Below are 16,287 nucleotides of genomic sequence, written 5' to 3' on the forward strand. Positions count from 1 at the left end.
TTGGAAAAATTTTAAATGATTCAGTTTGATTCATTAATTGATTTGATTCAATTAGTGATATGATTCTATGTGCATTTATGGGTCTTGGGCAAAAAAGAAGAAAGAAAAACTACTCTAAATGCAGTTAAAGAAAATTAAAATTATTAAGCAACAAAATACTTTTCAACATTGATAATAATAATAATAATAATAAGAAATGTTTATTGAGCGCCAAATCAGCATATTAGATTGGCTTCTGAAGGATCATGTGACGGTGAAGACTGGATTAATGATGCTGAAAATTCAGCTTTGTATCACAGGAATAAATTACATTTTAAATTATATTAAAGTAGAAAACAGTTATTTTAAATTGTAATAATATTTCACAATATTACTGTTTTTATTGTATTTTCGATCAAATAAATGCAGCCTTGGTGAGCAAAAGAACCTTTTTTCAATAAATAAATAAATAAATAAATACATAACATACATACATACATGCATAAATAAATGGGGTGATTTCTGTTGCTCTTGGCATTTTATTATTTTTTTTCCAGATTTTTATGATTTTATAAATGCAGCCCACTGAGCGATGCTCTCCAGACACAATTTAGAGCTTGTCAGCCAATTTGCTTTTGAACCTAATGATTGTGGCGTTTGAAGTAAGGTGTAGCCTAAGTATTGATGTTTCCTTGCTGGTGGAAAAGATAGCTTTTGACTTTATGCATTCACAGTCACATCTGTTGAAATAACACATGAGCTTGGCGTAGTCATGTGATGATAATGTGACATTGCTTTGTCGAGGTGACTGTCAGTCGTAACTCTGGGCTGTCTGTCAATTACAGGCCCTGCTAACACAATTAGAGCAAACTGAGTGTTTGTTTCTTCATACTCAAACATCCTCAAAGTTGCTTTTTCATGTGATTGGTCATCTGTTTTTGCTATCTAATATGATTTGCCAAGCCTGCATGTCCCAATAAGTAAAGTAATTAAGAGTCTTATTTTGTGCGCCATTCTACCATGTAAGGTCCCTTCATGCAGTTAGAGCTTTATTATTGTGAAGGAACGGAAGACGCTGCAATGAACATTGTCTTGATAGATTTGATTAGCTTCTGAACAGGCTTGGCTTTCCAAAAGATTGATTTGCATTTGTTAATTAAACAAAAGATTAATTCATAATCCAATACAGTGAAAAAGATTTCACTATTTTACTATTTTTTATGTGTATTGTCTAATAAATCATCGTTATCTTTCATTAAATACATGCATATACAGTATTTAATAGTTGTAGAAGTATAAAAGTAAAGTATGGTTATATTGCTTTTCTAACACTTGGCATTTTAGTAATTCTGATGCTCTTCATTTCAGCTTAAATTTCTTTCGAGATGTTCCAGATTTCAGAGTCCTGGCCTGTGGTGGAGATGGTACCGTTGGATGGATTCTTGATGTTATAGGTGAGTTCAGATGAAAACAGAAACACAGTTGTATGATGCCCACATAGTGCTTGTTTGTTTGCTTTGGCCTCTTGTTGACCGAGTCATTTCTTAGAGCAATTAAAAGCTTGAGTCATGTGGATCAGGGCTTCCATACCACAGACCATGTTGTAAATTAAATCCAAGAAGTTTTCATTCTGGATTTAATAAAAACAACAAGCTAAAGTAAACTTCATAACATAAAGACATCTTGAGGAAATATTGCGAAAAAGGCTTTTCTGGTTGTTTCAGAGGTTCTTTTGAACAGAAGTGATTTTGTTATATTTGTCGAAATAGTCAAATGCTTATTTTTCACAGAACTAAAGCTATTACATTCGTACCTGTATTTTCGGGGCAAATAGGATGATTATCTTTCTTCAAGAAATGGCATATTATTTATATCATCTGAAGAATAGTCTCTGCAGGTGATTTTTTTAGATGACTGTGTCCTCATTTAGTCCTTTATTTGTGTCAAAAATTGCCTCCATTTTTTATCAATCAAAACAAAGGCAGAGTAATAGACTGGATGCTTTCAGAGGAGTGTATTAGAAAAGAACCACTGTAGTTTTGACATTGCCATTTATTTCATTATACAGTAAATGTGTACATACATATGTACTGTAGTCTGTATGGGTCTATATGTGTATGCTCAAAATCAGCAAAGAGGTAATTAAATGTAACAAATCGTAAAAATGTATTATCTTTTATTGGAAAATTAAACATCATTTTATTAAACTTTGATCATTGACTTTTTAATCTTTTAAACAACTTGTTAATTTCAGTGAGTGAAGTACAAATTTATACTTAGTTAAGTGTTACGTACATTACTGTCTCTGACAGACAGCCTGTTCTTCTTCTTCTTCTTCTTCTCAGACAGCAATGATGTAGTATTGTGGGTTTTCCCAAAAAAAATACTATTACTATATACTATATATACTGCATGTTATTTTTTGACAGACATCAATGTTTTTATATTCAAATTATATAGATTTTAGTTCTAATGTTCTGTGTAAATGGTTTGATTTTTGGTTATTATGAAACGTGCTGGAGATGTCAAAAAAGAGTGGTTTTGATGCACAAAGTAATTTTTATTGTCTTTTAAAAATCTTTTATTTAAACCCATGAAAATGCAGATCCTGTTGTAAATAATGGTGAAAAAAAATCACTTTTTAAAACTGTGCTCCACTATTAGCAGATTTTGACTCTGTATAAACTATGTACTGTGTATAGTACAGTTCAATTCCCATAAATAGCCCTTTTTATTTATTATTGCTTTATTTTCTGGAGCAAAAATAAAACAAGTTATATTTTTCCCCTCTGCCAAAGCAACTTTAGTGGAATCATGGGATGTTCTGTTTTTCCTATTGTTCTCTGAAGTGCTGTTCTTTTTCTTAGATAAAGCCAACTTTGAACAGAATCCCCCTGTGTGTGTACTTCCTCTCGGCACAGGAAATGACCTCGCAAGGTGTCTGCGCTGGGGTGGAGGTAATTTAAGTCATTTCAATATTTTAATTTGATGCTGTAAATGATATTTTGTGTGAATCCTAAAGTCTAAATCCACACTGCGAGCCATGCTGGGAAACGTATCACATATTATAACTGTAGTATTTTCACAGTTTTTTTACTCATTCATAACTACTTAAGATCTAAATGTTACAAAAACATCGGTTCCTTGTCTATAAATAGCTGGAGCTCAGTGAATCCAAACCCGAAACACCTCAATGGAGTAATTTGTAATGTGTCCTTTGGCTTTCAGGCTACGACGGAGAAAGTCTTTTACAGATTCTCAAGGACATTGAGAACAGTACTGAAGTGATGTTGGACAGGTGGAAGATTGACATCACTCCTGTAGACATAGATGAAAGAGGAGATCCAGTCCCGTATAGCATCGTGAACAATTACTTCTCTATTGGCGTGGTGAGTCTGAACAATAAAAGTTGCATGTAGAGACCTCTGAGGCTCCTTAACAGTCCACATACTTCCACTCTTTCCCTCCCAATAAACAGAGAGACTCGCATATACGCATCTGGCCGGTGTGCTAGTCTGGTCTATTAACCGTGATACAGTATGTGATGACTGTGAGTGGAGTTTATGAATGAAGAAGTGAATAAGGCCCCTAAGTAATAAGACTAAATGAGCTAATCAAGAGGGCTGAGTGCTTTTTGAAATGCCAAGAGCATCTATAAAAATTTTGTAAATTGATTTATAAATAGATCGATCTCTGTCTCATTAATTATTCAGCTGCAATATATTCAGTACTGTGTTAATGAAATGAAATTTTCAATGTGTTGACAAATTTAGTTGTTTGTTTGGATTATAGAGAAGTGCAAATCACAGTGGGATCAAGTGATATTTTCCCTATCACATTTTACAAGGAAACACCAATTCCTTTTGAAAACAACTGAAAACCAATAGAGAAAAAATCCATTTTTTAACACTGAGGACAATTGAGGGCATAACTATTACAAAAGGTGAAAACATGTACAGTACTGATGCTCAAGAAGGCCACACAATGCATTAAGAGATGGGGGGTGTAAACTTTTTTAATTGGACCCGCATGTCAGCCATTATCCAGAAATGTCAAGGGAAATACGGTAATTGACATTTACAGGTTTGACGGCTCTGTTTTATTTTAGATTTGTACACATCTTAAAAAAAAGAAAATGTAATGAGGGAGACATGCTTGGACAAATGTTAGTCAATGTCATCTTGTTAATAAGGGAATTGATGGCGTAATTATGTATATGAACTCTAGGAACTAAACAGCCAACAAATGCAGCTGTTGCCAGACAAGATGGTGCAAGAACATTTTAACAGAAAGGGGTAATTTAAGACATTTACATCAAAATCTGTATCACAGCTTCTAAACAACTTTAACTTTTAGGTCTAAATTAACATGAACTCAGAATATGCATCATTGCCCATATTTGTAACTTAAAATATCGCCTTTTCATGTAAGAGTGATTGTCAGTATAAAGGATAGGGTTTCCGCAGCTTTTGTGAAGGTAAATTTAAGACTTTTTTAAGATCAACTAAAGAAAATGTAAGGAATAAATGGAAACAAACACAAAGAAATTCAACAAAATGAAGTGTGTTTACGACTAAAGCAAAAACAAATACCTGCCAGTAAGGTCTAGGAAAAACACGCTTATTTTTCTGACCCCACTGGCAGATATTTTTTCTAGTTTCAAGCATAAACACACTTAATTTTGATACATTTCTCAGAAATCAAAACTTCATATCTTCATTTTGCATCTCAAGTATGTATCTTGATTGAAGGATGTTTAGATATTTGTACTGGAAAACAAGACAAAAATACAAAATAATACATTGGATTTAACCTTTAATGACATTAAATGAATTTAAGACTTTCTGCTCCAGTTTAAGATGTTTTAAGGCTTTTTACAGTAAGACCCGCAGAAACCCTGTCAAAAAGAAAACGTATCACTTCAAAAAGAAAAAGTAAAAATTTATTTCTCATAGCAAGTGCTGATAAATAGCCTAGAAGAAATGCAGCAAAATACAAAATACTTTAAAAAAAAGTCAAATTTAAATCCAAAGACCAACAGGATTGGTAAAACAATGTAACGCATCAACAAAAACCCTCTCAAATCAAAGCTGTTCTTCATATTAACGCTTGTCTCACTGACTGATCACCCTGTCAAGTGATATTTTGGGTAATTAGGTACCATTTAAATACCAAAGTTGAAATATCCCTCTCCGTTAGACAGGGGGTGTTATCATTTCGGTCAGAGCCAGAAGCTAGAGACAGTCCCTAATCACACAGGATCGCCTAAGATAATGTAGTCTGTTTCCTAATGACCCTGCGCTCATGTCAAAGTCATTACTCTCCCGCTGAAGGCACATCATCTGCCTGGACAAGCCGTAATTGGACTAAATGGTGAACTATGAGAGAACATTACACATGTCCCTTTATTAATTTGGGCACGAGAGTTTTGCAGTGGTAATTATCGGGGAGGGGTGGACAACGGCAAATGAAAGATAGCGAGTGACTGACTGCTGCAACTTTGACTTTAGAGTCAATGAAAGGAAATCTGCTCTCTCTCTCTCTCTCTCTCTCATGGATGCCGGATACGATGACGTCTCTGAAAGCTCCTTGGTTTCAGCGCCGGGCATCACACCAGAGCCAGGCCGAGGGGAGACTGTGCCTTTGCTCTCATGTTTTTATTTATTGTGCAGTTTGTAAGAAAAGAGCAATACAATCTTTTAGATACACCTGTCGTTTTACCTTTCTTCTTCTTGGTTGAAGAAAACCAAGACTGGTGGGACCCCGGGCCTCCCTTTGCTCTGCAACTAACAGCGGGTTTAAAAGATGTCAACCGTAAAGGAATTGATTTTTTTAGCTTACACTAGACTTTTTTCAGCGGTGAGCTAGCAGGGGGTCTTCTGTGTGGAGGTGGTTTCATTGGAGGGGCTGGATTCACAAATGGTCCTAACAGTGTGTTTGGGGCTTGGCGGAAAAGATAGGGAAGCCCTCCTGGAGGAAGAAGAAAGTTTCAGCAGGTTTTTTAAGCTCTGTTTGAGCACACCCAAGTTCGCTCATACTTTATTTCCTCCGAATATACCTAGTCAGGTGGAAATGACCTGTTTGTGGAACATTTTTTTGCGAACATTTGATCTCCATACAGTGCTATTTTAGTGTACTTTTGTTGTTTTGTTAATATTTAGAATTAGATTTTATTTTTATATTTTTCTTTTCATTTTACTTCTAAAGTTTTATTAATTTTGTTGAATTTTTATAAGTTTTTTTAAAATGTCTATATAGTTTTAAGTTTTAGTTTGTTTAGTTTTAGTTAGTTTAGTACTTCAACTTAAACTAAATGAAAATGAGAAATGACAACTTTATTTATTTATTACTTTTTAAACGTATTTTGTTTTAGTTATCAGTAATAATTATATAGTTTCTATAATCCTAAATTAACATTGTTAAAATCTGCTTTGATGATTCAACAGAATTGGCATGTATTAAAAATCATGTTTTATTCCTGAAAAGGTATAGGTATAAAAGACAATTATTTTTTAAATCAAACAATATAATAATTATAGTCCTAGATCCTGACTGATGTAAACAAATCAAATACATTTTAACTATCTAATGAAGAAAAGATTGACTGTTACACATCTTCTACTTAGCAGAAAAAAGTATTATCACAAAATTAGCTTGGAAGCCAAACTTTTAATAATATATATATATATATATGTTTTCTGTTTTCTGTGAATATGCAGCATCTTCATAATATGTCAGCACAAAAATAACTTGTAACAAATGATAAAAATTCAGTTTTGTGGCCAGATATTTACTTCTTTTTTTTTTTTTATAAAAGTGTCATGTTTGTCATGCTTCTCCTCTTCGTCCTTACAAATGGTCAGGCCTTCAGAATCTACATTTCTCAATCAGGACATATAGTCACTTTACATTTCAACCACCATCTCTATACATCACCATAGCAACAAAACATTTACAGTACACAAAACACATGCAAACAGAGCGCACACAAGTGCATCTGAACCTCTAACCCCAGATGTCAGAATACCTGTGACGGGCGCCAGCAGAGCCGCAGCATCCTGTATGTGTGTGCGACTAATTAGCCTGAACCACATGTTCAGTCCTCTTGTCAATACTCATCTTCGTTGGCTAGAACCCCAGCAAAGAATCACAAACACCTTATCTGTTAACACATAAATATGCGTGGAGCTGAAACTTGTTTCCAGTCGTGTGGAAGGGCGATCAGGCCCGTAATTGGAGCTCGGTGTGGGGGAAGGAATTTAGTTTTTGTCGTCAGAGTTTTGTCTGGTTTTAAAATACGTTCATCTGGTTTTAAAATAAACATGTCTCTGTCTGCGACGTCTCTGTTGTGGGGCTTTTGTTTATAGCTAATGATCCGTGATAAAACCATCATGAAACTATTCAATACAATCCTCAATCTGTTGTCTTTTCATCTTCACACAGCTGTTTTGACAAATTCAAGATTTTAAGACCCAGATGCACAGAGGATGATGAGAGAATCAGATGCGCGAGTGTAGTACATCAAAGGCTCCTAACGAACCATTGTCAGAAGCTCGCGAAACAGCGATGATGGTGTATCGGTGTGCATAAAAACCTGATCTGATTTGCTTTTTCTCTCCTTTTTGCAGGATGCATCCATCGCTCATCGATTCCACATTATGAGAGAGAAACATCCAGAAAGGTTTAACAGCAGGTACCGCTCGCTCTCTATCTCTGTGTTAACACCAAACACTTCACCAACACTGCATCTTAACTCCCATTGTTTTGGCTGTCATCTCAATCTGTAAGATCGCCAGTGTGTCTGCTGGGTTTACAGTGAGTTAATGCCCTGATAACTCTCCTTCCCCCCTCAGGTGTGTCTTTGAGACTTCTGCCATGCTTTTATTCTCTAAAATGAGATGACGATGTGGGATTGCATTGTTAAGGATTCCCAAAACTTGATCTGAAGCTGAATAACCCTCTTAGTCTGAAAAAAACATAGTTTTCATGTATTAATAAAAATTAATATGTAATTAAGAGATGCATATATATATATATAATTACATAAATATATATATATATATATATATACACACACACACACAGATTGATTATAATATATTTTACTATACATTTTAATTAATTACTATTTTTATAAAGAATTTATTGATAAAAAATACAAAGTATTGATTTTTGCAGCATACACTGCATATAGACTTATTCATAATTTATTGATCCTCCCTAATTTTATTTTTATTGTATAAAAATACACACACACATATACGTATAATATTTTGTATTAGTTGTCAAGAATAACATCTCCACCCCTACCAGAAAATGTAATATAACCACTGTAATAAAACAAATATAACACTGTTTTAAAACTATTTTAAAAGCCCATATTGATCACTCATAATATGAATATTATATATATTGTTTTCCAATCATAGATGTTTTTTAAAGGCTTAATATTCAGATGCAGCTATATAAATAAGGTATTTATAGGTTGGTTTTCCTAGTCTAAACACTGTGGCTCTGTGGTGCTTTTAAAACATTGACCTGACATAACAACATTGACTCAACCAATGGCGTGAGTTTGGGGCAGGACTTTCTATTTGTCTGACCAATAGATGTCCAGGAAACCTGTTTGGAAATATTCATTACTTTGCATTTGCATGTAGTCCTGCCAGTGTCACAGAAATTATACACTTCACCTTTACTTTATTGTATATTGCTATTGGAGTAACATTGTGACCCAAGTTTACTCATGTATGTATTTACAAAAATAATTTACTTAATACAATCCTGTTCTTTTAGGACTTTTATGAATAGTTGAGCAACAGATGTAGGTGCTCCTTTGTGCTGGAGTGTTTTATTCTTTCCTGAAAGGATCTGAGTGATGTGGAACATCTGTGATTAGCCCACAATGTGTGCACCTTCTAATGATGAGCAAATTTGATATCTATGCTCCCATTAATATTTAATGTCCCAATAAGTCAGTACGAACACAGGCGAGTAATTGGTTGGGTAATTGAATTTGCTTGGGTAGTTTGACATCATTTTTCCATCACCGTGATGACACAAGACCTTCAGGAGAGTCTTTTAATAATCAAATGATAATTATACTTTCTACGTGCGGTCCTATATTTCAAACCTGGTGAGCAGATAACATTTTAATTTCAGGAATTAAGGATTGGTCAGGAGTCAGAAGACGCAAATGCCTTTGTTTATAGGACTGTGTTGATGTTGATTCAGATCCGTGTGGGACGTATAAAGAATCAAACCGTATTCTGATCACACAAAAGCATGTGTACAGGAACTGTTTTATACCACTGTGTCTTTTGAATAATGATTAAGATATTTTAAGAAAATTATATCATCTGTTATTTGAGTTTGATAAATAATTCACATGAGAGAATGGGTTTAGATCTTTCTATTACATAGTATCTTTTCTTCCTCAATAATGTATGATGTAGGAAGGTATTGCAGATTTTTTTGTTGGATTTTTCTAGGAACCTTTATCTTTTACAAATATATAGCTGTTTTAATAAATCATCATATTAGTGAAGCGAAGGCCATGCATATCTCACTTACAGTTAATGGTACTGGAGGGTTTTTGTTTTAACACTGACACATCTTAACCCAGGGGTCGTTCTGTGAAGCAGGGCCTTTTGCAGTTTGATATGGTGCTTTTAAAGATACATTTTGCATGATTTTCAGAATTCTATCAGATAAATAGTGTGTTAATGTGTTAACGAATTACACTGCCATCATGAATTAAGAAATTGAAATAATTTGAGCACAATTACACGTTTGGGCACAATTAAAGGGGTCATATGATGCGATTTCTGCAATTTTCACTTTCTCTTTGGAGTGTTACAATATTTCTGCAATTTTTCCTTTCTATTTGAAGTGTTACAAGCTCTTGGTGCATAAAGAAGATCTGTAAAGTTGCAAAGACTAAAGTCTCAAATCCAAAGAGATATTCTTTATAAAAGTTAAGAGTCAACCACGCCTACCTAAAACGGCTCGTTCTAACACGCCCCCACATACCTACAGTATGGTAAGGGGCGTAACATTTCCGTCACACGCTTGAGGTATTCGGCAAATCACAACGCACTGGATAGATGACCAATCAGAGCACACCTCGCTTTTCAGACCGATGAGCTTTGTAAAAATCGACGCGTTTCAGAAAAGCGGGGCATAGAGGAGAAACAATAATATACAGTATGTGGAAAATAATGTGTTTTTTTAACCTTAAACCGCATAAACACATTTCATTACACCAAATACACAAAATAATGTTATTTTTAGCAACATCATATGACCCCTTTAATGGAATTAAATCATTACAGATTCAGAGAAATTTAGCTTTATTTCACTTGCTCACCAACAGATCCTCTGCAGTGAATGGGTGCCGTCAGAATGAGAGTTCAAACAGCTGATTAAAACATCACAATAATCCACGTGACTCCACTCCATCTTGTGAAGTGAAAAGTTGTTTGTTTGTAATAAAAAAAATTATTTAAGCCATTGCTTCCATTGCTACTATTCTAAAATAACAGTCCATAATGCATGATAATGCTTCCTCTATTAAAAAAGTCCATCATCTCTTATCTTCTCACATCAAAATCATATTTGTTTAGAAGTGTTTTGGACTGTTTTCACTTGATCTGTGCATATTTCTAACCTGATTCAGACTTTTTCACTGGAGAAAGCAATATTATGGATAGAGGACTTGTATTTTAGCCAGAAGTAAAAAGGGCTTAATGATGGATTTGTTTATTACAAACACACAGCTTTTCACAACAAGTTAATTAATGAACTGGAGTCGTATGAGTTACTTGTGGATTATTGTGATGTCTCTATCAGCTGTTTGGACTCTCATTCTGATGGCACCCATTCACTGCAGCGAATCCATTGATGAGCAAGTGCTAGAATGCTAAATTCCTCCAAATCTGTTCCAATGAAGAAATAAACTCATCTCGGATCGTTTCATGGTGAGTAAATTTTCTGCAAACTTTCATTTTTTTGAGTGAACTATTGTTTTAAGCTTTAAGAAAGGTATCAGTGTTGACAGTTTAACTTGTTTTTTGACTGTGCTTTGTTTGTTACTTTGTACAGTCCTTTCCTTCTTAAAATGGTGTAGCTTTAAAATTAGCATATTTTTAATGACTTTTTGGCTGTTTTCTCTGTGCAACTTTTCCAATCTCTAACGTTTTTTCCTGTTCTCACTGCCTGTTATTGTATGTCATTGCATTGACCTTAGTGAGGACACAAATATTTGATCGGCTTAATGAGCAACCCGACAATGGCCAATTCAATAATCCACAAGTAATCCACGTGACTCCACTCCATCTTGTGAAGTGAAAAGTTGTTTGTTTGTAATAAAAAAAATTATTTAAGCCATTGCTTCCATTGCTACTATTCTAAAATAACAGTCCATAATGCATGATAATGCTTCCTCTATTAAAAAAGTCCATCATCTCTTATCTTCTCACATCAAAATCATATTTGTTTAGAAGTGTTTTGGACTGTTTTCACTTGATCTGTGCATATTTCTAACCTGATTCAGACTTTTTCACTGGAGAAAGCAATATTATGGATAGAGGACTTGTATTTTAGCCAGAAGTAAAAAGGGCTTAATGATGGATTTGTTTATTACAAACACACAGCTTTTCACAACAAGTTAATTAATGAACTGGAGTCGTATGAGTTACTTGTGGATTATTGTGATGTCTCTATCAGCTGTTTGGACTCTCATTCTGATGGCACCCATTCACTGCAGCGAATCCATTGATGAGCAAGTGCTAGAATGCTAAATTCCTCCAAATCTGTTCCAATGAAGAAATAAACTCATCTCGGATCGTTTCATGGTGAGTAAATTTTCTGCAAACTTTCATTTTTTTGAGTGAACTATTGTTTTAAGCTTTAAGAAAGGTATCAGTGTTGACAGTTTAACTTGTTTTTTGACTGTGCTTTGTTTGTTACTTTGTACAGTCCTTTCCTTCTTAAAATGGTGTAGCTTTAAAATTAGCATATTTTTAATGACTTTTTGGCTGTTTTCTCTGTGCAACTTTTCCAATCTCTAACGTTTTTTCCTGTTCTCACTGCCTGTTATTGTATGTCATTGCATTGACCTTAGTGAGGACACAAATATTTGATCGGCTTAATGAGCAACCCGACAATGGCCAATTGGTTTTTAATTATAACACGGCATCATCTTGTTGATAACGGACGCGGGGTCTTGAGCGAACCCGGCTCCCTGGTTTTATTTGCACCTCGGGTGATTACCAGGAGGAAGGTGAGAAGATTTGACACTTTGCAGATAGATTAATTTACTGCTGGAGTAAGACCAGAGGGTGATAATGAGGTCGAGGATTAAAAGCAGACAATCAGTGTGGCAGCGTCGCATGGACTCGTTAAAGTACACTTTCTCTCTCGTCACTGATCGTTCATGCGCTTCCAAGATAATCTCTGTCTTCAAGATGATGCGAAAAAACGTGTCTCAGTTGTCTTCGTTTTGTGAACTTCAGTGTTATGTGTGGCGTCTTTTTAGACTTGTGGCCTTGTGGTTGTTGCCTACAAAAATACTGTACCACCTGTACTGTAGCCGTGTTTTACACCAAAATACCATAGTAAAATTGAGTTAAATTGAAATTAGCCATCACTGTCATATAAATAAAACATAAATAAATAAATAATTAAACAAATGGCATTTGAAAGCCTCTTAAACTGTTTGATGCAGATCTCATGTGAACAGGTTTTACGATAATAACAATAAGAGCTATATATGATATCAAGGTGGAAATAGTCATATGGCATGATGAACATGAATTTTGTTTGTTTATGTACTTAGTCTTTAAATGAATGAACTTTAAATTAATATTTAAACACCAAAATTAGTTTTATTTGATCATCATGATCTCACTTTCATGTTTTTTTATTTTTTCATGGACACTAAAAGGGGATTTGCATACAACAGCTATTCATATACAGGTACATCTCAAAAAATTAGAATATCATGAAAAAGGTCAATATTTTTTGTCACTCATTTCAGAAAGTGAAACCCATATATTATATAGATTCATTACACATAGAGTGAAATATTTCAAGCCTTTATTTCTTGAAATTTTGATGATTATGGCTTACAGATAATGAAAACCCAAAATTCAGTGTCTCAGAAAATTAGAATATTGTGAAAAAGTTCAATATTGGAAAGTCATGGTGTCACACCCTAATCAGCTAATTACCTCAAAACACCTGCAAAGGTTTCCTGAGCCTTTAAATGGTCTCTCAGTCTGGGTCAGTAGGCTACACAATCATGGGGAAGACTGCTGACTTGACAGATGCCCAGAAGACAGTCATTGACACACTCCACAAGGAGGGTAAGCCACAAAAGTTCATTGCTAAAGTAGCTGGTTGTTCACAAAGTGCTGTATCCAAGCATATTGATAGAAAGTTGAGTGGAAGGAAAAAGTGTGGTAGGAAAAGGTGCACCAGCAAAAGGGATAACCGCAGAGGATTGTCAGGCAAAATCCATTCAAGAATTTGGGGGGGCTTCACAAGGAGTGGACTAAGGCTGGCGTCAGCGCATCAAGAGCCACTACGCACAGACGAATCCTAGACATCACGCCGCATTGATGCAGTAATTAATGCAAAAGGAAGCCCAACCAAGTATTGAGTGCATATAAATGAACATACTTTTCAGAAACCTGACATTTCTGTTTAAAATTTTGGGTTTTCATTATCTGTAAGCCATAATCATCAAAATTTCAAGAAATAAAGGCTTGAAATATTTCACTCTGTGTAATGAATCTATATAATATATGGGTTTCACTTTCTGAAGTGACAAAAAATATTGACCTTTTTCATGATATTCTAATTTTTTTAGATGTACCTGTATATGATTTTTTACTTTCATGTTTAAAAATGAATTTACATTTTTTTTTGTCAATATAGAAAAAAATTGACCATTCAAAATAGTTTTTTTTTGTAATTAATATTTTTTATTTTGTAAAAATGCATCAAATTGATCAGAAGTGACAGTAACAACATTTATAATGTCACTTTTATAGTTACTTGAACTTTCTTTTTGAATCCTGAAATCCTGTTTGAATCCTGAAAAAAAGGTATTACGGTTTCCACAAAAATATTTGTCTTCAACATTGATTATAAGAAAAGTTTTTTGAGCAAAATACCACTTTGGTCTCTCAGAAAAAAAAACATAAATAAAAAAATATATATTTAAATAGAAAACAATTTCTAATTAAACTATTAATAGAAAAGTTATTTTAAATTGTAATAATTGCAATATTTACAAAAAATCAAATAAATGCAACTTTAGCGAGGATAAGAGACTTCTTTCAAAAACATAAATCTTACTGAACGTATGTTTTATCTAGATATTTTTCTGTTTCAAGGATTTTAGTCGTTAATTGTTGCATTGCTGGCATTTCCACATCCTCACCAAGTGTGAAATAAATGAAAGTGTCATTAATGTGTCATTTATTTCAGCCATATGATACTGACTAGGTAGGAGTACTTGAGCTCTACTGAGCCGTCTTTGAAACAGCCTACCGCTGACCAGAGTGTCGCCTTAAGGGTGACAAGCTCAGCCTGAGGCACTCTTCTTTAATTATTCTCTGTTTAACCTTTCCTCGAGTCGGAGGGAGGCTGAACCATAGAGGGCCGTTTAGCGTAATGAGGGTCCTCATCAAAAAGCTATTGCAAGAGCTAAGACTGTTTGACCCACTGCTCTCTGTCTCTTTCTCTCTCTCTCTCTCTCTCTCTTTCTCTCTCTCTCTCTCACACACCCACACCCACACATATACATAAACCATCCCAGCAGAGCCCTGGGCAGCACCGCTATGCACACTGCTCCTCATTTCAAATGAAATCGCTGGTCTGACTGGGAAGTTATCTATAATTAATGACCATTTCAGAGTGTAATTTATTGAGATCTCACCTGTGGCCCTGTCCCCATCCCTGCTGGACTTTCAAACTCCTCCCTGCTCCACCTCCTCATGTTCACACACTGCGTACATACAGAAATAGCAGATGACTCCACCTGATGTTCACCACTTCACATACTGAATGTTAGAAGAAGATCTCACACCTTGCACAATCATGTCAGGTATCAACACTTCAAAAAAAAAAAAAGTCACACCATAGAGAAGGAATGTTTCAGAATCAATAATTGAAAAACCCATATGTATGAAACAAAATATTGTCCTCCTCAATAGTTAATGGTTTCAGCCCTGCATTTACTAGTTTGTTTGACTTGGAAGTTTATGCAGTGGTCTCTTCTGAATGTTCCAACTGAAGCATCTGTTCTTAAAGTAATAGTTCATTCAAAAATCAAAATTAAATCATCATTTACATCATGTACATCATGTAGTTCCAATCCTGTATTATTTAATTTCTTCTGTGAAAAAACACAAAATGATAGTAGATTTTTTGAAAAAGTAATTTGGGTATGTACAAAAAAAGTAAAAAAAAAAAAATTCAAAATATCTTCATTTAGGTTCTGTAGAACCTAAAAAAAATATTACTAACCACAAACTTTGGAATAGTATAGTGTAAAGGCATATAGGTTTGAAATAACATGAGGCTAAGTAAATGATCATTTTTAAGTGAACACAATTTTTTGTCTATTTTTTTAAATCATTCAATTTATAAAAGATTGAAATCCTGACAATGTGCCTTTAATTAGTGGGCTCATTGGAAGACCCTGTTGTGTTTGATTTCAGATCAGTGGCCATCAGCCAGATCCTCTATGGTTTAGTCTCAGTTCATTCGTGTTGTAGACGTGCCAGGACTTGCTGTCATCTGATTACCTGTGTTCAATCTCTTAGACTCAGTTGGCAGATGCTGGTCTCCATCTGCAGGGCCTTTGAGACATTCCCCATCCGCACTGGAACAGAATTCCACAGGGAAGCCCTTACTGTACAAGAGACTTGAATGCATACATGTGCACTGATGACTGTTGGGTATCATGACCACAGATTACGCAGAGCTGTAGTTAGGCTCTAGTTCATGTTTTAGGTGCCGATGTGCACTTCGTCTCTGACCAGTTCGGCGAGTCAGATAAAACCCAGCGGTACTAGAAAGGCCTGCTTCCCCTGCTGAGTTGTCCTCCGCCTTCAAAGCAACCTCTTCAGTAGCCACAGCCCCATGTGGAGCCACTGACTCCTGCAGGGCTGCCAGCTGTCAGGGAAACTCTCCTCCTTCACACTCTCCAGCCATTAACCATCACCCTGAGTCAGGAGAGCCTATTTCACATGACAGGCCTGGCTTAACACATTCAAGTGTTTCGCTCCAAAATGC

The 16,287-nt window shown here is 35.0% G+C and overlaps 1 protein-coding gene across 1 annotated transcript in view; it reads left to right on the forward strand.

Annotated features, from left to right (window-relative positions):
• dgkb (diacylglycerol kinase, beta) overlaps positions 1 to 16,287 on the forward strand; it is a 42,596-nt gene that overhangs the window by 17,069 nt on the left and 9,240 nt on the right. Inside the window, exons 18-21 of the mRNA XM_016568669.1 lie at positions 1,348 to 1,433; positions 2,847 to 2,936; positions 3,208 to 3,368; positions 7,608 to 7,672. Coding sequence (XP_016424155.1) covers positions 1,348 to 1,433; positions 2,847 to 2,936; positions 3,208 to 3,368; positions 7,608 to 7,672 — 402 coding nt within the window. The remainder of the gene's footprint in view (positions 1 to 1,347; positions 1,434 to 2,846; positions 2,937 to 3,207; positions 3,369 to 7,607; positions 7,673 to 16,287) is intronic.

Source organism: Sinocyclocheilus rhinocerous, unplaced genomic scaffold (assembly GCF_001515625.1).
Source record: "Sinocyclocheilus rhinocerous isolate Xijiao unplaced genomic scaffold, SAMN03320098_v1.1 scaffold1965, whole genome shotgun sequence".
Lineage (NCBI taxonomy): Eukaryota > Metazoa > Chordata > Actinopteri > Cypriniformes > Cyprinidae > Sinocyclocheilus > Sinocyclocheilus rhinocerous.